Below are 23331 nucleotides of genomic sequence, written 5' to 3'. Positions count from 1 at the left end.
GGAATGATTAATCTCAGAGGCCAGAACAAAACTCTTAAAACTATTTGTACCTTTTTAGCACTCCCACATTCACACACCATCTGTGTGAAAAATGGACCAGCTCAATAACAGTTATCAGAGTTATTCCCCAAACTCCCACTGTATGATATTAACCCAGATCTGGGGAGGCTGAGACTTCTATTGTCTTTTATCCCTGCACCTGTGCCCTGGTTTTTACCTACTGCTTTGTTGTAGGAATAATTTAAATATTTTTAATGTAGTTCCTAGCTGATTATCCTGTATTCAAGTAATGGTTGTAATTATCTGTAACTAAATCAGGTAAATATACAATGAGCAATTAGGTAATTATACCAATCAATAGTGTTGTAACATCTGCATTTAAATTACCATCACATGCTGATTCAATACACTATTTTCCATTGCTATCTAAAAGTATCTAATGTGCCTATATGACTGCCATCTGCTGAGGCACTGCACAAAGGACTTTAGTGGATCCTATATTAAAGCAAATCAAGTGCATCTTTAACAAGAGTCAGAATAACAGGAATGAAAACTCAAAACCAATAAGGGCTGTTCACTGTAAATCTTCCTTTGCTAGATCATGCCAGATCATTATCGGACAGTCTTGAACGCTGATAGGCTCACATGAAATGTATCTTCTGATTTATCACCATTGGGTTGAGAGAAAAAAAAATGCACTCTGATTTAGAGCTTTGACTACCTCACATCACCAAGTGCTTTCAAATTAAATCATGCCAGATCACCTGAGGCTTGAGACTTGCAGCCTTCAACAAGATAATAAAACCTAATATAAATATATATATATATATATATATATATCCTGCAGTACTACTTTGATTACTGAGTATTCTGTTTCTTCAGAAGTCTCTCCCATCCTCCTTCTCCCCTTTCCCAGTACATATGAAACTGTAGATTTATTTAACAAGGTTTCATAATTTTTATAAAGTATCATACCCATTTCCTACTAGATTATTACAATATACCAAATCAAAAAGCCTTCTTACTTCTCAAGTTAGCAAAATATACTGACTTAAGACTTATTCGTATTGTTATTCCCATTCATTACTTATTTGATAACCATTATTAGGTTTTATTTTCAATTCTGACTTTGTTGAATCTGCCATTCATATGAGGCAAATAAACATAACTCTAAAATAAAGTACTGTAGTTACTCCTGGATATTTCTTATCTATTCCATGTCATATGTTATTTTCACAGGATGCAAACGTAAAATTAGATTGCTAGTGCTATGGTACAAGTAACTGGAAATCTAAAAGATGAATATATGGCAATACAGCTGAAGTATTTAAAATCAGAAATTATTCAATGAATAAAAGCTTAGTAATGACACTTAATTATACATTTAAAAAATCAGATTATTTTATTGAAAGTGTAGGTAAAAACAGACTCTGTTTTGGTCTTGGAAAGTCTTTACCTTCAGCAACAAGACCAAAAACTTATTCTAGTCCCAGAAGTAGCTGAAGTGCTCTGTTTCACATTTGAGTGTGATAAGTTGTGTCTAGACACATGATCAAAACCAAAAGAGTAGTTAACAAAATTCATCTTCTGAAGCAGAACTTAACCATGCATGTGTTAGTCAGGCTGGTCTACATAAGTGGTTCTTGAAAATCCACTGTGATCAGACAGCTGCAGCCGCCTGCCGTAACAAGCAGCATGTGTGGTATCTACATGTGCAAGGGTGCTATGCACTAGATGTTAATGTACAGAGCAGCTCCTCCACATGACCAGTTTGATCCTAAGTAAGATGAAAATGACATTCATGCATTTAGGAATATGTGATTAAAAAAATCAATAGAGGGAAATACAAATTTCTGAGGAAACATCCTTAGCAGTTTAGCTGACACACAGCTTTGATACAAGACACTTACCTTTCTGGATTATTGAGAGATTTCAGCCTCATCTGGAGAATCCTAAGCTTGTGTTTTGGGCCTATTAAATTCTTTGTAGAAAATGTCAAGGAAATTTTTGCTATTTTGTCAGGGTCTCGGTAAAATCCAGTTAGTATTTTGACTCTCTTATATTGCTGAAATGTGGAAGCTTGACTAAAAAAAAAGCAATATTATTTCTAGTCAGGATTGGTTAGCTAAGTAGTATTCATTACTGCTAAGCATTATTGTTAAGATCAGAAATCTTGTAAGATGCATTGACTTTGAGCATTCAGAACAAGGACATTTAGAACTGTATTCAAGCCAGTACCTGATCTAGTTCATAAATGGAGAAGATGTTTCAGTGTGAGGAGCATTGGCTCTGGCACTTTTCCATATCCAGGAAAAGGAGCCATGGCCAAGTCTTAACAACCTCTTGATACTTTTTTGACTTACAAGTTAACAAATTAAAAGGTTTAGGAAACTCAGAAAATTGGTCTTAAAAAGTGATAAAAAGATTTAGATACAAAGCACAACATACCTATTGATCTCTGATTCTACTGTGTTTCCAGCATAATCTGTTATTTTAACATTAATGAAACCTCTCCTAGTGCTTTTATTCCATGTAGTAACATCTAGTAAGTAGTTATACACTGCAAAAAGAAATAGGAAATAATAAGATTCAAAGAATGACCTCAACAGGATACAACTGTTGTTATTATCACCCTATAAATGTATTCACTGGTTGATGATAGGAATAGTGACTTGACTTCTAAGCAAAGCAGAATAAGAAGGCTGTTGACAAAAAGTAGCTTCTACCAAACAGCTACTTGATGTTCTGTGTGATTAGTGTCTCATTTCTTACATTGGAAAGGATTACATCAGAAAGCTATCATCAGAATTAACATGAAGAGTTTAACCTGCCTAAGGAAAAAAATGTAAAATTAAGCCCTCACTAACACTTTCAGGCTTTGGTGAGCTCTGCAAAGAGAGGATATTTCAGCTATTAGTGTAGCAACACTATCACATTACCCACAAAAGTGACACATCCAGAAAATAGCTGAGGTACATTGGCAGGGAGAGGGGAGGAACAGCTTTGGCACAAGCTTTATGTTAGGCCAAGTGGGCAGTTAGCTAGGTGAGCAGATTAATTAGGTGGTAAAACCTTAAAAGAGACATTATTCCCACAACTTGCTTGCCCAGCCTGAACTGTACAGGTCCTCTAAGCACTCTTCCCTCAGAGAAGTCAACCTGCCAAAACTTCTCTGTAGATTCTAGAAAAGATGCATGGGGAAGACTGAGGAAGAGGAGAGGGATCTGACTGCGTTTCCACCAATATCCAGCCATCACCAACATTTTAACCATCATCAATAATGTAACCATGTTATGGCTCTCCAGAGGAAACAGAATTTTACTACTCCCAAAGGAAGGAAGCCAATTCAAAAATATTTTTTTTTCCATGTTGCTTTTTAATATTCTCTCCTAAAAGACCATGCCCCACCTTGTATGAAAAACTTGTCCTGCTCAGGTTTACAATCTCACTTAGTTTTAAGACCTCTTGTTTATTTATATTTCCTCATATTTTCAAATATCTAAGCATTAAAACAAGGCCTTAGTTAATAAATATGCTCTTTTTCAGACTGATTTAGTATACTAATTTTTCTTCTTCACTTTGTATATTTTCCCTTAAATTTATGCTGTCATTACAATGTTTCTTTTTCCTCTCCATGTGCCTCTTCCTATGTTTGGTAATATTTCTCCCCCTCCTTTCTGTCTTCTAGAAATATTCTAGTCCCTGTTCTAGAATATTATACATAATCCTTTCATTCTGCAGTGTACTGTTTCCATCACCCAGATTCTGCCTGGCTGGATTTTTGATGAATGCCCAGATTTTAATATGTGTGCGAGACAAAGCAAACCCATATTTTGTTTTCTGCCAGAAGAATGAATGAGGAGACAGACATAGTGGCCTTTGAAGCCTTGACAGCATGGAATAGCAAAGCCTAAGCAGACAGGAGTAGGGAAGAACAATGGTAGAAGATCTGGGCTAAGCTGAAAGGCCACTGGGAATAGGCATTATGTAAAATCCATCACATCTTGGTTAACATCTCCCTGGCCCTTTGGAAGAAACAGTGATGAGTAGGCACGATTACCACTATAAAAAGAGATATTCAATCACAGAAAGTGCCAAGATGATGGAAAATGCTAATGGGAAAACCAGATTTCACTTGAATTCCCTTTAAGCCTGCCCCCATACCCCAAATCAAAGAACCTTGAACATAAGCAATTAGAAAAGTGCGCTTATGGTGGTAAACTCCGTTAATATAACCAGAAATTGGATGAGAATCCAAGCTAGACCTCTATGTGGATAGGTACATATCTAAATTGTTGCAGCTAAAGCCCATATCATGAGAGTTCATTCCCATACAGTATAACCCTGAAACAGTCAGCTAAATCTTCCCTCCACTGTTTTACTGCTAAGGAGACATAGACTTTTGAAAGCTGCAGTAGCTTTAGCTGACTGTGGAGTGCACTCTTCCTGGGGTGGAACATAGAGGTGTCTCTTTTTCGTCCCCCACCCATGGCACTCTTGCTTCCCATTTCTGCCCTCTGAAAAAGGCAGCAAGGATCCCAACTAAGCAGATTCTTAGTCCAGCTTTTTCCCTGTCACTTGATTCCCATTTTCTGGCTTCTTTGTTCCTCTTGGCAATTCATCCCATTACTTTTAAATCCACATTTCTTTCCCAGTTCATGTATTGCTTACTCTTCTGCCACAATCCTTCTTCCTCCAGTCTATGAACTGACACTTAGCTCATGGTTTACTACGCCATTTTATAGAGCAGCCAACAGTAACTTTCTACTTTTAATGTCCCTTCACTCCAGGTCAGCTAACAAGTAACAGTCATAATATTTCATAAAGAGTTTGTTACGTATGTATTCAATCACTCACTGCAGAATGGGTCTTGGTCCGAGGTATCAAAATAAGCTTTTGTTGGTGAATTCCTTGGGATTAACATTTTTTTCCATCTATCAGCATAATAACCTTAAACCCAAAGTAGAAATTTCATTTTAGGCATTTAACAATATCATGATACACATATAATTACATAAAAGAAAGTCACCTTGCTGTGACAGATTTGGCTTTAATTTTCTTAATATTCTCTGAGAAAGTAAATTGATTGGAAAATGCAGGAATTCCCTGAGTTCAATAAAATGTAGTATCCAAACATTTCATTGTTCTAATATATTAGAATCACTAAAATTGTCATAATATAACAACTGGAATCTATTTAGTCTAGAGTACTACACCAAAACCAAGTGCTTGTGAAATCCTGCAGATATAATAAAAACAAACCCAAAGAAATACCCCACATATTTGCAGAGAACAGTCTATATGAAGTAAAATGTCCTCCTTTCTTTTTTTGAATCATTAAAGTGAATATTTTCAAATGCTTTAGTCTATTCTTGTGGATATTATTTAATAAAATGTTAGATACTCTGTAAACCTACTAACATTATGGATGTAATGTAGAAAGAACCTTTGGTTTAGACAGTTCTGTGCTTACTGGTTTGGGGGCTTGATAAAATTCCTTATTTCTAAAACAGCTATTCTCTCCCTCTTGATTTCTTTACCTAGACTTACCTAGACTGGACAGCAAGGACTAGTTCCAGGCTGCAGAGCTGCCACTACAAGGCAGCAAGCAGGGAAGCTTGCAGTAGAGGGATGCTGTTTCTCCTCTCTGTTCCCAGATTCAGCTGCCTGTCATTACCTCATAGGTTTTACGATTATAAAAAAAATAAAGTAAAATAATAAAATAAGGTGGCAGCTGATTGGTCAAATATTTCTTCTCCTATAGCTCAGGCATGCTGTGTAAGTGCATCAGGCTTGGCTAATAACTATGCTGGGGAAGTCCTGGAGTCCTTCTGCCTTACTATAAGGTCGTTGTTATGGTTGGATTTTTACTGTAAAAGATCATACTGTTCTGCCTATCTATGCTTTTTCTTCAAGCCCAACCTAAGAAATAAATGCTGTATATCTTAACATAAGGATGAAAAAAAAAAAAAAAGTTACTAATTGAAATTTAATTTCTAATTAATTATTTTTAAAATTTCATTCTTAAGAAAACCCTGCCCACCAGGAAATGCTCACACTATTGCAGCTCTTTTCAAACTGTCCCCAGATCCTCTCTAAAAGCAATAAAATCCCAAACAACTAAAAACAGCTCCAGATAAAAGCTTGATTCCAAAAGAAGAGCCAGAGAAACCATGAAGTTGCTATAAACATTATCACTCTTAAATAAAAACCACAGGTGCTCTAGGGATAATAACACACTGTGAAAGCCTAAAGTGATGAACTAGGTAGAAGCAGTTTCTCTGTATAAAGGAAACACATGGCATCCATTTCAGACTGGAAAGTACAATGATCAAAAATTAGAGATGTTCAGCACCTCTGTCTAAAAGAGATAACTATAAAACAGACAAAGCCCTAAACCTTAAACTAAACAGTATGCAGCTCTGCATTTGATCAGTCTCTGCAGATCCCGTAACACAGCAGTAGAGATCTCTGGAGTAAGCCCTGTGAGAGCTAGTCTGGATTTCCCAGAAGATCTCACTCTGCCCAGAGCAGATATTGTAATGCTTACCCAGTACTGGGCAGGACATTGGCTGGAAAGCTCCACAATCAATACATTTTCCTCGCTTGTAATCCAAGTAAGACTCACAAGGATACGTTATTATGTTGCACCTTCTTTTCAAAGATGACAAGAAGAGGAAGACAGATCGTTGATGGTCACATTTAAAATACTGAAGTCCTTCAGGAAAGAAAAATCAAAATATAGAAAGAACACTGTGGGAAAATAATGGAAGATTGGCAAGGAGGATTGTGAACACACTCAAGTGACTTGCAACTGGGGTGTCAAAAAACACATATGTCATACTAATTGTTGGTTAGCTTTGTGTGCTTGACAAGTAGAACATCTGTGTTTAGATAATATAGCTCTGTGAAGGACTCAGAGGCATCAAACATGCTTGAGATTCCTGCCCTGCTGTGGGAAAGATCTCAGCACAGTGGAAAACTACAACTTCAAGAATCCTTGACATACAGGAGAAAGCAACATGTTTGAAAGCTTTTTTACTCTCTACCAAGGACTGAGCTCCACAGTGCCTGCATCCCCATGCCTCCACCCAAGTGCTGCTGCAGAAATCCCCTGGTTCACAGGGTAACAAGAATAAATTTACCATGGTTGTTCCTATGTCCTGCCTGTGCTGACTCACACAGGATGTAAACACTTTTCTTTGTGAAAGAAATGTTGTTAACAATGTGATCCCATTTACTTGGGTCATTCTTAGCTAGCCATGCTTTTATTCTCTGGGTAGCTGACCACAAAGTGTTAAAAATGCATACACACACACACAAGAAGAAGAAGAAATTGAAGACTGTTTTGAATATTACAAGTATAGAGAAACGTCTACAGGGTTTTATATGCAAGAAATAGTCTACTATGTCCTATCAGATTTATAGAATTGGTGTTACAAAGCATGAGTCTGAGTTAAAATTTGCCTTATTGTATCCAGTAGAGAATGGCTTGGCAGAAAAATTACCATGAGGAATACTGTGGTATTTCTCTCTAGGGTTTTTTTTTTTTTTGGTAATAAATTCCTTACTTTTCCATACTAACAGACACACAAATAAAGCAAAAATAAGCAAAAACAAAAAAAAAAAACAAAATAAGCAAAATTCTACAGCAAAAGATCATATTGTTAAACTATTTTCACCTTAGAGCATAAAAGACCTGTCCAAAACCTACTTCATCATTACCAGCCAGGAGGAACCTAAGACACAGTGAAGAGTTGAAAATCTTGCCTGCCATGTCATGTGCAAATGATGGTGTCTAAACCACTTGGGCACACACACTGTCTCCTGTGCCTAGCCATATATAAACACAGAAAAATAATGATCACTAAATTCAGATTGTATATATAATATAATAATTCCATCGTACCACTTGTAGTGGTATGATGAAATGTGTGCTTACAGGAAGACCTTTACTTAAAAAAAAAAAAGTCACATGTCTTTGTTATTTCTCATTTGCTGAGTGAACATGGAGAAGAAAGAATATAATGTCCTCAGTTCCCATATTACCAAATATGTGCAGTGTCCATTGAATTCAGTTTAATATTCTTTGGTTTGATCTCAAACTCTTTTCTCATTAATACATTTTTATTTACCACTGAACACTGTTTGTGGACAACCAGGCTGATCCATTCCTCCATTTGGATAGAAATCAATGGTTCCTAAAGGTTTCTTGAAACCTAGTGCTAAAACAAAAATAAAAACAATCAAAAAAACATAAATGGAATGGAATTATACAGTCAATTATTTATCATCACATTAATTATAGAAAAACACGAAAGTCTTAAAAATTTTTTTTTGCAGTTATACTGTTCTTTTGTTCTGTAAGTGAAAGTCACATTATTAGTTAAAATCCATGGCTTTTTTTCTTCTTAAGAAAATTGAAAAAGAATTGTAAAATGCTGTACACAAATGTATACAAATTTGCATAAGATTCCTACTGCCACAAAAGAAAAATGAAAGAACAGAAGCAACTATTTAGTCCTGTAGCTGAGACATTACTTGCACAAAGAAATTTATGAAATTAATGTTCTCTCCAGCAACCAAAATTCTTTCCCAATGCAATTTCCACTAGAGTAAGATTTTCAGATTTTTGCACATGACATTGGATTCTGAGCTACACTACTATAAGCAGTATAACAAACTAGGAAAAAATCTGTATCTGTCCTCTAGAAGACCATGAGCAAGATTTAGCTCAATCTGCCGTACCTTCGTTTTTTTTACCACACAACTTTATTTGCATAATCAGAACACTACAAAAATTGGTATTTTACAGCTTCATATATAAATTTGTATAGTAAAATGCTTAATTTTAAATATTATTAAAGAAGCTAATATGAAACTACACAGATAATGGGACAAGTGTGGTAGGTTTGAAAAGTTTACTTATGATTTAAAAAAAAAATTAAACATGATTATAACATGGATGAAGCAGACTTTACAATGTTCTTCATTTTGACCTTAAAATAACATGATTTAGAATGTTAAGCAGTGGATCTGTAGCATACTAACATAATACAGCTCACACTGGCTGTCTCAGAAGGGACTAATTCAGTGATAATCATGCCACTTAGGTATGAACACCTACATATGAACAAACTCTGTGTTCATACACACTAGTACAGCAAAAGGATGTTTATGCTAAACTATTTTGGAAACAGTAGTATCCTTAATTAAAGCAATAGGCACTCTTTATTCAATGTGCAGCCTTTGTTTTATCGTATTCACAAGGAATATATTATAACAAACAAGACATAAATGACTGGAGTAATTGCTACCTGAGCATGACATTAAATGGACTCATGACTACACAGTTATTTACAAAATGTTATGTTTAGCTGTTGGACATAAAAGTTATCTCAACATTTCAAGGTTCATTCATGAAACTTCACTCACTCAATGCAGCTATTTGTGTCAGGACTGAACAAAACAGCCCATCATTGCTTAAGTCATTAACAAAGCTGAGTTTCAATTTCTTGATTAATATGTATAATAACACGTGGTATGATTTCAAAACTACAGACATTGTTAGAAAGCAACAGCACAGGAATCCACCTGACAACACAAAATATACTTCTGCAGCACTTTTTTCATGCTTCTGAAATAGCTTATCACTTCTCTTTTGCTTTCCTGCCTTTCCTCGAGTTGAGATATGAAAGTTAAGGTTATGTCATTACCGTCAGTATCTGAATGGATTACATCAACAAACTGTGCATCAGTACGATCTAGTCTCCTCTCCGGAGGTTCCCGAGTGAATGAAGGGCCTGCTGGATCAAGGCCTAAATGAGAATAACACTGGCATTACAAATCCTAGGCTCTGTTTCTACAGATATATACAAGTTTTCACCTGAAGCAGGTTTGGAAATCTTATACTCAAATCAAAACTCAGCTATGACAAAAGAGATTCCAATTCAGATCCTCAAAAAGCACTTTAGATTAAGACGGAGGGGATTTGGGTGGCAAAGTACTTGAAATATAAACACTGTGTATTCTCATTCATTTTGGGGATAAGGAATTAATGTTGTGCAGCCCTGAAGCATAATTTTCAAGATGGAAATTTCTGTCCTTCACAAGGAAGCAAAATTGTTAGCTATTTTCTTGACAACAAAAGCATAAACAAAGAGGAGGAGAAAAAAAAAAAAAAAAAGCACCAAAGATTGAAAATACAACTGTCAAAGCTAAATAAATTCTTACACTTAACTAACTCCTAATTAAATTCTCACTGACTGAGAGGTAGGGACAGCGTATGATCTTAGATTATCCAAATTTGTATTATGATTTAACTGGCAGATGTGCTTTAAGAACTAGTCTAGGAAGGTTCTCTATCAAGATAAAGATAACGAAGACCCAGGCTACCACAGAGGATTGTAGGATGCCAGGAATACACATTCACAGTACCCAGGTGACCAAGTTGATTGTTTTAGATCTGCTAGTCTAGCAGTGCAAGCAAGACTGTCCCCAACCAGTGATGCCAACAAACTCTAGGGAATTGTGCAAAGTGGAAACCATTGTTCTTATCCCAAGGAATATAGCTGGAGCCTATATGCCCTGACTTTCAGATTACTGTATGAAAACGAGAGGAATCTCTAATTCTCTTTCTTAAGGCTGGCTACTGGCTCCTTTTACATTTTGGGAAAATTACTGAAGTGCTCTGAAAAGAGGGTTTGGATTTACGAATCTCAAGAAAGGTAACTCTCTCCTTTCATTCTGGAAACAGCTGCTCACTTAAATCCTAAACACTATCAAGATTCAACAGTCCCTTCTCACTTTTAGCACCTTTCTGATAGTTAACTTAGTCAGCTCCCTTCTCAACACACTAGCTGTATGAGCTTTTGAACTTCCATTCAAAGGCACCTGACTTGCTCCATCAACTAGACAGAAACCCAGGTAGCATATTATTTAACTTAAGTGGCATTTGGATGTAGCACTCCATTTTCATTTGAGAGACTAGAGGAAAAAGAGTTGGAAAAATTTCACCTATAACTTATGTCCTGGAGGTAGACTTTCACAATTTTCTGAACATTTTTTTTTTCTCTCAGGGATACATTTTTCCCTATGTATGTTACTAATTAATCAGATTTTTTTTTGTCAATATTTTGGTGCTAGCATGTATGTGATTTGCAGCTGTGACAATAATACAAGATACATCAAAATACACATATTGGCACATATAATAATACACGTAAGAATACAAGTAAAATACACGTATAAGCCTTACCTGTAATTCTGCCAAGTTTGCCATCATACTTCTGGCCAACAAAACCAGCTATATGAGCCCCAAGACTAACACCAATCATATACATGGTGTCAAGAGAAGCACCATCTACCTATCAGGGGGAAAAAAAGCAAAGCCACAACCACACATACAGTTAACTGAACAGATATTAGTAAACTGATTTAGTTTTCACCTTTTATCACTAGTCTAAGTTATATCTCTAACTTTATAACTTTAAAAACAAATGGAAATTACAGAGTTCTTTTCAGTTTGCCACACAATACTAGTTAAATAGTGTAGTAATTATTAAATTCCTTGACTAGAAAAATGTAAAAAGGAAGCTGAGTCACATTTCTTCTCAACTGTCACACTAGTCAGAAAGGGAGCATGGGAGAGAAGAGGAGGATATTTTCCAGGTACAAGAAAAAATAACTAAAGAACTAGAGTATTTTTCCTGTCAACTAGGGAAAAAAAATAAATTGCTCTCTGCTTTATCCTTCTAATAAACTGAAGTAAAAACTTAATTCCATGAAAAAATATAATACCATTTTGCCACAGTATCACTGAATAATGGTGCCAAATGCACACCTACAAGAAAGCCTTAAGATGCCTATTCTAGAAAGGGGACAACATTTTAAAAAAACCCAACTACTGAAGAACTCTGAAACAGAAGTAGCAGATCTGTTAGAATTTCTGAAAAGTTATGGCATGATGTGTGGGATCTGACATACTCACGCACCTCAGACTGAATTAACAAAGGCCTCAGGACAGCTCGCAAGCATGACACTGACAGCTGTGGGACACAGCACACCCCCTCGCTTGCCCTTTGACGACTCACACACTGTGCTTCAACAAGATTGGCCCAAGCATGCCTTGCAGTCATTGCTTTGTCAGACAGACGCATAACCAGCAATTAACCAAAAATCTATATCAATAAATTTGTAAAATATACCTTTTTAACCCACTCTGGATTGTTCTTACAGTGCTGTTTTATTTTTCTGTTCCTTAACAATAGATGTACTTTCATAATTAAAACTTGTTATTACTATGTATCATTCCACAGGACAGATTCTGATAGTCTTTCTCTTCATTCACCACAGATATTCTCAGAATGCTGTTTTTTTTTACTCAAATTCACATTAATATATTCTTACTGCACAGCATTCAAAATTTCTGAGAATGGCTGGGAAAAGTAGTGGTGAGAACAAAAGAAAAATCAAGTGATAAATCTAACAATGTCATAAATGAGATGGTAACATGTTTTGTTCATTTTATTAAGCAATACATCTAATGGCCAGTTAAGATCACTGGCATCAACAATTATTTCAGCAACTCCTTTTAGAATCAAGAAGCTTACATAACTTTCGATTAGATATTTGTTTCTCTGACAGTGATTTCTTTTAGAATCCATAATTGTAGCTATTCGATAGTGAAGAGTGTAATTTTTTTGTAAAATTCTAATGCTGCATCTCTCATTTCACCACTCCACTGCTGCATTCCCTCTTTGCAGAAAATCTAAAACTTCCAGCTGGCTAAAGAAATAAGATACATTCTTAGACATACCTCAGTGTAAGGGAAATAACTAATTAGGTGGAGTTAAAGATATGCAGTAATAACTGCATACAAAGTTGGTAAATACTTTACTAAAGAAATGTCATTTGATGCTGCCCACTGGGTTTCTCTTTAGACACACTTTAAATATCCATTCCCACCCAAACAATGCTACTTAAGCTTATTCAGAACTAATACAATTCTCTGCCTTACCAGCATCTGGTCAACATAGTTCTTCAATATTTCTGCAACTTTTCTGCAGTTTTCAACAGCAGTTATGTAATTCACAGTTGTAGCACCACGATTCCAGTCAACTATAATGAGATTAATATCCTCTGAAGAGAGCAAAAGTTCCTTTATGTCACCCAGCCATGCCGGTGGAGATCCCGTTGGTCTGAAGCCATGAATAACAAAGACAATTTTCTTGGAAGTATTAAAGTACTCTGATGCTGTAACATTGTGTTCACTGAGTCTTTCAGAACAACTTGGATTTTGCCTTGTGTATAGCAGTAGCTGCACTTGGAGTTCTGTTCCAGACAAAGCATTGCCTATATTAAGATCTGTAAATTCAGGACATTTTTTTTCCTCATCTGAAAAAGATAAAAATGTTAAACAGTCGTTTGATAAGTTAGCCCACTTGAAACACCTCTTCACTTTTCTTCCCACATTTTCCAGTAAAAGTGAAGAAATCCAGACCTTAGCAATGAGGTGTCAGTATATGCACTGAACAATAAGGAGGAGAGACAGTTTAACTAATGACTCTACAGATATCATTATACTACTCTGAACCCTTCAAATGCAAAATTAACTTTTTTGATTGTTCCTGAACCATATATTTTTTCCATAACAAATACAAATTTGTAGTCGGTGTTGATAAGATCCTATGCTTAACCATCACTTTTAAGTTCTCAGAATTTTTTCACAACTAGTGTGTGTTGCATAAACAGGAAGACCACTGCTGTGGTTGATTCTTCCTCTTTCAGCCATGTTGCCAATCCTTAGAGCCTTATTGTTTGATCTAGCAGTAAGAAAGAGTTGCCTGACAGTGCAGGATGACCCAGAACCTTTCCCTAATTTTGCTTCACCTAATGACACCATTACCAAGAAACAAAGCAAGAAGAAACAAAGGATCCTGTACTGAGTTTGAAAAAATAAGAAGCTGTGAGGTCGACATATATAATGGCAAAAGAAAAATTCTAGTATTTAGCCTTTCTGTACCTGGACAGTTACAGTATACAAGGGTAAGCTGTAGATCAGTCAGGATCAACAAGTGGATGGAGATTTTCAAATGAGTCAAAAAAGACTTAATTTTTCCCCTGTGCTTATCCATGTCAAAAGTTAATGCCCTAAAAAGTATCCTTTGGCTGCTGAGGCCCCATTGTGTGAATAAGCCACTTCAGGATTCTGGCCACAACACCAGCACCAGTCACAGTTCTGCATAGCCTCTTCACCTTTGCTACAGTGACAGGTGGCTTATAGCCAAAGAAATTTGGAACAAACTCTTGACTTCTAATGGTTTGTGCTACTTTACACAAGGCTTTTTTCTGATACTTGATGGAACCTTTCTCAATTTTCCAGTCACTAGCAACTTTGTAAAACAAGAGTCAGTCAACTTCTAGAAAGCAAAAGTAGAAAAAAAAATATTACCTACTCAGTTCCTTAAAAAATAATAAAATATGAAACCTGAAGTTCTCAGTTTTGTTTTTTTTTAGTTACAGAAAGGCAGTTCCAGCTCTTCTCTTTTCCCAAGGCAGAACCAAATCCATCACATCTGAACATCTGAGACAGATAGAAAGCCCTCACCAATGTATAGAGCTGTGAAGGGTACACGCAGGGGGTTACAAGGTATCTGAAAAATCTATTTGATACTATTCTGCTGATCCAAACAGAGCCAAACAATGTGAAATACAGCACTTAATATAGTAAAGACAATAATTCCCTTAGGGAACTAGATCAATCGCCTCTAGGCCAAACCATGTATCTACAGTGACTACACCAGTCACCTCTGGACTGGATATCACAAAAAAAAAAAAAATGGATAACTCCAAAGTACAGCAGGGTTGAAGTTACAGAGACTTAGAGAAGGCCTGAAACTTCCTGTCTCAAATAATCACCTTATGACAATAGCTATAATTATTTCATCTGGGAAAAGTTAGTATAACTTTATTTCAAAAATAAATATTGCCATTCTACTAATTTAGAAACTGAATGTAAGTAATTTTTACAGAGATTACTAGAAAGGTTGTTAACTAACTACTGATACAGGTAGGCAGCTCTGTTCCATTTCTGAGGCTTATCCAAGAAGTTCTGCAACAAAGAGACGTTCAGTTATAGTTGCTTTGAATTTAACCAGAACAATATTAAAAAAATCTCCTAAAATGTCATACATGTGATGTGATACTGCAAAGTTAATAGAATGTGTCACATTTAATCTCATTTTCATGTAATGATATACAACAATAAAACTAGATTAGAAATTCTATTACACAAATGTAATATACAAATCTAAATGATAATAAACAGCCACTTGATTACATTTTTGCTATTCTGATTCAAAGCCACAACATGAAACTCTTTCACTGTTTGCCTAATATTGTTCTTAAATCCAAGTTTAATCAGTGATCCTTATAATTCACTTCTACATATCTAGCATATAAAAGACCCATGCTAAGATATTGTTGAAGTGTTCCTCCATATCCATTTAAATGTTTCCATTTCTTATAATTCGATTGACAGAAATAAGAATTAATTCTTCTAAAGCCAGTGGAATGACAGTGACATAAACCAGAAACACATTTGGGCCCATAGAAATGAGAAATCTATCACAAGGAAATTATTTTAACTGATGAAAACTATTTACTACCTGGCAAATCTCAAAGGGAAACAATGTGTTTATTTATGTCTATGCAATGACAGCAGTTATTCTTTGAAAAGTAAATAGAGAAAAAAAAGAAAAGATTTTGTCTTCACTGTGGATAGGTAAGTTCAATAAACAGATTTATAGATTTAATACTTTGAATTGTTTAGCAAGGAGTCATCACAGGGAGGTTTTTCAGCCTCCTATTTCCGAATGATTACTGAAGGAATACCCAGCTGCCCTTTGTGCACACCTATGGGAGTGCTCACGTACCCTTCTCTGTACAGTCAGGACACAGAGACAGGCGATGGGCAGCTACGTATGCAGTTTAGCTCACTTAATATAAAATTCTAGCTGTTCTGTGTACATTTGTAAGTGTTGTAAGTATCTTCTGTGGTTGAAAAGGGAAAAATCTTAAATGCACACTGGCCTTTTTGTAACTAAATTTTGCTATTTAAAGCATAACACGTAACTTGAAAACCCGTCAACCTATCAAATCGGCAATAAACAATAAACTTATGCTAATATGTTAAAACTATTTCACAATTACCTCTTTACTTTGTACAAAGTGCACATACCTGAGTGTGTGTGTGTCTGTGCAAAGTACAGCCACAGATAAAGTATCAGGCTCTGTTCTATTTACTTTAAAATGAAAACTTACGTCTCCATTTCGGAGTTATTAAATTATCTTTACTAATCCCATTTACTAAACCATTGAGCATAACTCACAGCATTTAATCTTTTGGCCAACTTAAATGAAAGAACATTTATTTTTTATGTTTGAATAAAGCCAAGAGACTACATCACAAAGAATAAGCTAATGAAGGAATATTCATTTTTTATGACTGAATAAAGCCAAGAGACTACATCATAAAGAATAAGCTAATGTCTCTTACCTGATTTCACCCAGTATATCAAACAAATGAAGAAACACAATTTCAGCATGTGGAAATGGAGAAAAGGAATACGTAATATCCACGGACAAGTGGTAGATCCACTGTTTCCTTATAGTGTGTTAGACTTCTGAACTAACTGAATGGCACAAATGAAGTGACATGTAGAGTAGGAAGCAGAAAGTGAAGCTGTACTCAAGCTTCTGCAATTCCTGACTCCTCCTATTGAATGACTTCAGTAGGTAGGGTGGTTTCTGGTGTCTAAGGGTTGGGACTGTTTTTTAACCTATTTCCCTCTCTCTCTATCTATCAGCAGATTTACATGTAAATGATCTTATACATTACTGACAACTGTCATACACATAGAATTTAGGAAGCAGAGGTTCATCACATTACACACTCACTGTGTGTCTTTTTTAAAGTGTGTCATTCAACTACAATTAGAGGCACTTAGGCAAAAAAAAAAACAAACTATGCAACAAAAAGTCACTCTGGACAGAAGGATTTTTGTGTAAGAACTTGAAAATAATCTAAAACTGAATCTCCATGGATTACTTTAGCACAAAACTATCTTCTGAGCTTCTTCCAAGGAGCCATTCTCTAATCCAAACCCACAGGAGGTCTATTAAACTGCTTATATGGGAGTGAGATGGAGCTTAGACCCCACAAATATCATCCAGATACTGACTTGCTGGATGTTTTGGGTATGTAAGTTAACTTCATTCCTTCTGTGTCCTCAACTACAAAAAAAAATGAAGAAACATTCATTTTTGTGATGCTTATTTATTTAGAAACCAATTCATTGGGTATATACAAAAGGACAAATTTCCATTTCTTGGAGTCTGTGGTGAGGCAAAGAGGCAGATAAACACTGCATTATTCAAGTGAGACACCTCAGTTTGCCTACATCTGGCCCCCAATTATTTCCACAGCAGGAGGAAAAAAAGCAAACCATAAGCACTAAAATACAATGGAGATATGTCCCAGAAATGTTGGGGTTTTCTGCATAGCATATCCTTCACAGTCTTTCTAAACATAAAGTCTAGGTCTTTATCTATTTTCCATCCACAACAGTTAAGGATGGGAGTGTGTGTGTTTCATCATTTACTTTTAAGTGATCAGTCTCTTCAGCTGGCTTTGTTTCTGAGCAGCTGTGCTACACAAGCTGCTGCAGCAGATAGTCTTTAGGAAATCTCTTCAAAGTCTTCTCCCTCTGAATGCAGCCACATGGAGAAGAAGACGCAGTATGTCCATTCATATGACAATTGACAGCTTAACCAAACTTTCATTACATTTTGCTTTCACTTCTCAAATTTGTCACCCTATTCACTAAGGCAGCTCTTGTTAGTCCTTTGCATTCCCTCTTCATCTCTAACATTTGACTCTTTGTCAAACTATTATTATAAAAGCACAGCCTTTCTGACATTACTTAGAAGAAAGGGCACAGTATCAATTTGGCTCTTTCCCCTCTCTTTCTAACACAAATTATTGTTACAACAAAAAGCTGGTGCACTCGAGCAACTGTCAGGCAGCCCCAGCATGAGCTCAGTGTGCAGTATGCATTCATATACAAGTTAAAGTATGGAGACCTCAACACCACTGAAAATAAACTGTTTGCAGCCCTGGTAAAATATCTGCCACGTTTATCCAGAGCAAATCACCTCATCTGTGAAGAAAATCTTACATGTCTACCTTTACATATACCTAATGCCTCTAGTTGTGAATAATTTGCTAACACTTGTTCTTCCATACATGAAAAAAAAAAAAAAAAAGTTAAGTTCCTTCTTGAACTGAAAACCAGTAATCCCAGTTTACATGTGAGTAAAGTACAGTGACATCCACGTTGATATAATGACCCATGAAACAGTTCTGAAGGCCTCTGAACCCAATCTCAGGGAATGACTCCCTTACTAAACCAACGCCCAGAAAGTTTTGTGGTATCAATCAGGGTGTTGCACTAGTGCCTGTTGGACTCACCTCTCTGTCATATGACAAGGGGACTTTGTTCACCAACAGTGGCACTTATGCCACTCAGAAATTCATAAATCTTAGCTATTCCTACTGTTCATACTGTAATTTCTACTGACATCCCACTGTCGGCTAAATCCTTCAAGGTGACTAGTTTCAGGTACACTGTCACAAACAGATGTGAGAACCTCAAAGTTCAGCTACTGTCCATCTCACTTCACTGCATATTACGTCCACTGCTTTCCACACTTCTCACACTGAAATTCAGAGTGACCTGCTCCAAAAGTGCCTTATGCAAACCTGTGGAATATGCCAAGTGCAAGGTCCAGCACTTGGGTCATCAGGACAGTCCCAAGCACAAATACAGGCTGGACAGAGCATGGATTGAGAGCAGTCCTGATGAGAAAGACTTGGGGGTATTGGTGGAACAAAAGCTCAACGTGAGTCAACAATGTGCAAGCGCAGGCCAGAAAGCCAACTGTACCCTGTACTGCATGTACAAGAAGCATGGCCAGCAGGTGGAGGGAGGTGATTCTCCCCTTTTACTCCACTCTTGTGGGACCCCCACCTAGAGTACTGCATCCAGCTCTGGAGCCCTCAACACAAGAAGGACATGGGCCTGTTGAAGTGGGTCGAGATGAGGGCCACGAAGGTGCTCCGAGAGCTGGAACACCTCTCCTGTGACAAGCTGAGAGAGCTGGGGCTGACCTGGAGAAGAAAAGGCTCCAGGGAGAACTTATTGTGGCCTTGCAGTATCTGAAGGGGATCTACAAGAAAGCTGGAGAGGGACTTTTTAACAGGGCTTGTAGTGATAGAAGGAGTAACGTGTTTGAACTGGAAAACAGTAGATTTAGATCAGATGTTAAGGAAGAAGTTCTTTACTATGAGAGTGGTGAGACACTGGAACAGGTTGCCCAGAGAAGCTGTGGATGCTCCATCACTGGAGGTGTTCAAGACCAGTTTGGATGGGGCTTTGCACAACCTGGTCTAGTGGGAGGTGTCCCTGCCCAAGGCAGGGGGGTTGGAACTAGATGCTCTCTAATATCGCTACCAACTCAAACCATTCTAGGATTCTATGCCAGCACCATCCCTTAAGAACTTTGTCTATCCCTCACAATGCTCAGAACTGTCAAAGTAGTACCTCCTGAACAAATCCTGATGCTTTTTGGGGAGCTCACAGCTTGTCAGCTATTAAAACCCTCTCAAGACTGACCAAGTATTCATGTTGGACAAAAAGGTAGACAACTTTCATTTTATTACAGTACAAGATTACAATGATTCACAGGGAACAGAATTACACTTTTACAATTCAGTTTACCCCCAAAAGTTTCTGATAAATTAAGAGCTAAAACATTACTGCATAGTTTTTAAGATTAAGATCAAATTCTTACTCAAGACTTGATATCCTGATCTGTGGTCACATGTATTTCCTCTTCTAATCTTCATTCTACCCCCAAGGATTTCGTAATCTTGGGAAATCCCATTCTCACAAAAATTTTTCATTTCTCTTATGAATCAGGCCACTTCTCCAGAAAAAATTCTTCTCTAACCACAAGCTTAAGAGTGCTGGTCCCTTTCAGGGAAAGTGGAATCACACCTGGTTTTTGCAATGCAGTATGTTTAATCATGAAAAAAAAAAAAAAAAAAAAAAGTCTAAAGCTTACAAAAAGAAAAACCCTGAATAGCTGGAAGAAATTTAGGATTCATCAAGTGTTCTACACTGAGGCTTGTAATTCCTGAAAAGTGATAATCCCTTTCTAAATAGACTTGAGAAGTCATTAACTAAGGCCCTGTTAGAAACTAACATACTTTGAGGCCAAGCACACCATCTGTGCTTGGGAGAGAAAAAAAAAATCTTTGATAGTATTTTTCATATTGTTGTCATCAGGATGACTTCTGAAAATGTGCTCCTTTGTAAAATAACACTTGAAAAATACCTGCTGAATGTTAAAGGCATATATGTGCTTAAAACACATTTGCAACAACCATGCAACAGTGGGTTATAACACAGGTGTAACTTCAGCTTTAAATACACCCGTGTGGACCTGAAACATGAACAGTTGGATCCCATTGGGATTTGGATGGGTGTTGAAACAGGATGATATAATGTCTCACATTTTACTTACCTTATCTGTGTACTCCCTGCCATGTAAGTTGGAGAGAGAAGGATGTGGGTTCCAACACCGGTCAAAAAACATAACTATGGCTTTTACAGAAAACTCCATACTGCTGATCAGGTCATAGGAAGGAATGCAAAAAAGTATTACATTCTAGCTGTCTTTTGTGATCTAACTGGCCTCAAGACACAAGGGGAGAAGTGTCACTGCTTTTACAATACGCCTGTGAAAGATTCATATAAAATCAATGACTGTCCTTTGTGGACAATTAATGGCTCTCTCCTCAGCATGGTTGAACGTGGCAGCTCTGAAAAGTATCTGGGCCTACGTATTGACTAACAGGCTGGAATATCAAAACCAGATTCCAACAGATTGAGAAGGCTTCTCTGAACCATTTCAGAAAGTTGACATCTTCAAAGGATATTCTATTCTGTAACTGATTTACTTCACAGACCAGGCTGATGTGCAAGTTCCGTACTTGGAAACCCTTGATTTGGCAATTTGAGCTGCCATCAAGGACTGGTTACATCTACTGGCAAGCACCTGTGACACCACCCTACACCCCAGCACTCGGGATGGAGGCCTGGGTATTACCAGACTCGCAGGGATGATCCCCACAGCGTACGGGCTCAAAGACTACACAGAATTGCCCACTCTTCAGATGAGACAGTAAAAGCAGTTGCTCACCAACAAAGTATTGGGAAAGAATTCAAAAGATTATGGATTATAGCAGGAGGAAATAAGGATAAAATTCCATCCATTTTGGACCCTAGAGTGGTCCTTGTGATTTCAGAGGAAGTAACTGGTGAGGAACCAGTCTCAGTATGGGAGATACCCACTTCAAAATTATCTTTCCAAAGCCCTGTAACAGGTAAAAATGGGAATTTGTGAATTGGACCAAGGTGTAGAATTCCCAGCTTTGAGAAGGATAAAATCAGCAACAGCTGGATTCAGCATCATCAGGCAGAGAATGAGACCTGCTTGCATGTTATTGGGTACTGCCCCATGGTGCAAGACACCAGGATTAAGATACATAACCATCTATGTGAATTGCTGGTGGATGAAGTAAAAAAGAAAGATTGGGTAGCATTCCAGGAGCCACTGCTGAAAGATTAACAAAATTAATTATACAGACTGGACCTGGTATTCATTAAAGGGGATCAGGCCCTTGCAGGAGACATTGCAGTTAGATATGAGAGTAAATCAACATCTTCAGCAGATGCAGTGGAAAACAAAAAAAATCCCAATTGCCAACATTTTAAAGTTCAAGAACTGACAAATGCCACTACTATTAAATTTATTTGATTTCCTATAAAAGCACACAGCAAGTGGTAACAAGGCAACTCTGAGATGTTAGCAGAACTAGGCATTCTGGTTTAGGCCCACTGAGACCACAGGAAAACACTATGCAGCCACTTACTCACTCCTCTCCCAGTGGGATAGGGAGAAGAAAATACAGCAAAAGCTTCGAGGGTCAAGACAAGAACAGGGAGGGCTCGCTAACCAGTTGTGGTAAAGGGCAAAAAACAGACTTGGCTTTGGGAAAAAAAACATCAATTTCATTTAAACACCACCAACACTAATCATATCAGAATAGGATAATAATAAATAAACCCCAAAATTAAAACACCTTCCCCCCACCTCTCCCTTCTTATTGGGCTCATCTGTGGTCCAAATTTCTCTATCCTCCCCTGAAACAGCACAGTGGGACAAAAAATGGGGGTTGGGGGTTGCAGTCGATCTTGTCACATGTTGTTTCTTCTGCTCCTTCCCTCTCAAGGGGAGGACTCCTCACTTGCTCCAGTGTGTGGTTCTTCCCATGGGAGACTGTCCTCAATGAACTTCTCCAATGTGAATCCTTCCCATGTTGCTGCAGCTCTCCACTAACTGCTCCAGCATGGGGCACAGTCCTTCAGGAACAGGCTGGTTCAGCATGGGCTTCCTACAGAGTCACAGTCTCCTTCAAGCATTCACCAGCTGTGGCACAGGATCTCCACAGGCTGCAGGTGGACATCTGCTCCACCATTAAGCTCTATGGGCTTCAGGGGGACAGCCTGCCTCACCATGGCCCTCACCACAGTCAGCAGGGGAATCTCTGCTCTAGAGCCTGGAACACCACCTCCCCTTCCTTCTTCACTGACCTTGGTGTCCGCAGAATTGTTTCTTTCATTGTCCCCGTCCTCTCCTCTATGCAAAAAAACAAACAAAACAAAACAAACCAACCACCTTGCCCAGCAGGTTTTTCCTCTCTTAAATATGTTATCACAGAGATGCTGATTAGCTTGGCCTTGGCCAGAGGCAGGTCCAACTTGGAGCCTATAGCCCTTCCCCTGCTACCAAACCCCCTAACACACAAATGCAACACCCTAGGACTGCCCAGCTCCCAACAGGAAAAGGTCAGTTGCCATTTATCAAATCGAGCACTATTTGCATCAGTAGGTACTGTACATATACTTGCTAGTCGAGCACAGACTATGTTAAGATCTTGATGAAATAATTTATTGTAATTGAATTTTTATTGTAACTGTATTTTTTTACTGATTCTATCTATCCAAGGTGGGAGTTGGACACACAGGAGCGCCAAAAGGCAGAATTTTCCGCCCGCATCTGTACAACACGCGCTTGCAGCGGCAGGCCTGACAAAAGTGACTCAGGAAAGAAAGAAAAATGAAGGAACCCTCTTAAAGCGCT

General features: G+C 37.5%; 1 protein-coding gene across 1 annotated transcript in view; it reads right to left on the bottom strand.

The window, feature by feature from the left end:
* LIPH (lipase, member H) overlaps window positions 1–16607 on the bottom strand; it is an 18571-nt gene extending 1964 nt beyond the window's left edge. Inside the window, exons 1-9 of the mRNA XM_008945664.1 lie at window positions 16559–16607; window positions 13019–13395; window positions 11258–11366; window positions 9717–9818; window positions 8136–8225; window positions 6551–6718; window positions 4858–4950; window positions 2449–2560; window positions 1911–2084 (exon numbers count right to left, since the gene is read on the bottom strand). Coding sequence (XP_008943912.1) covers window positions 1911–2084; window positions 2449–2560; window positions 4858–4950; window positions 6551–6718; window positions 8136–8225; window positions 9717–9818; window positions 11258–11366; window positions 13019–13395; window positions 16559–16607 — 1274 coding nt within the window. The remainder of the gene's footprint in view (window positions 1–1910; window positions 2085–2448; window positions 2561–4857; window positions 4951–6550; window positions 6719–8135; window positions 8226–9716; window positions 9819–11257; window positions 11367–13018; window positions 13396–16558) is intronic.
* Between the last annotated feature and the right edge of the window lie 6724 nt (window positions 16608–23331).

The sequence above is a fragment of the Merops nubicus genome, unplaced genomic scaffold (genome assembly GCF_000691845.1).
Source record: "Merops nubicus isolate BGI_N331 unplaced genomic scaffold, ASM69184v1 scaffold21618, whole genome shotgun sequence".
NCBI lineage: Eukaryota > Metazoa > Chordata > Aves > Coraciiformes > Meropidae > Merops > Merops nubicus.
Note: the sequence above shows the minus strand (reverse complement) of the source record. Positions and strands in the feature narration are given on the sequence as shown.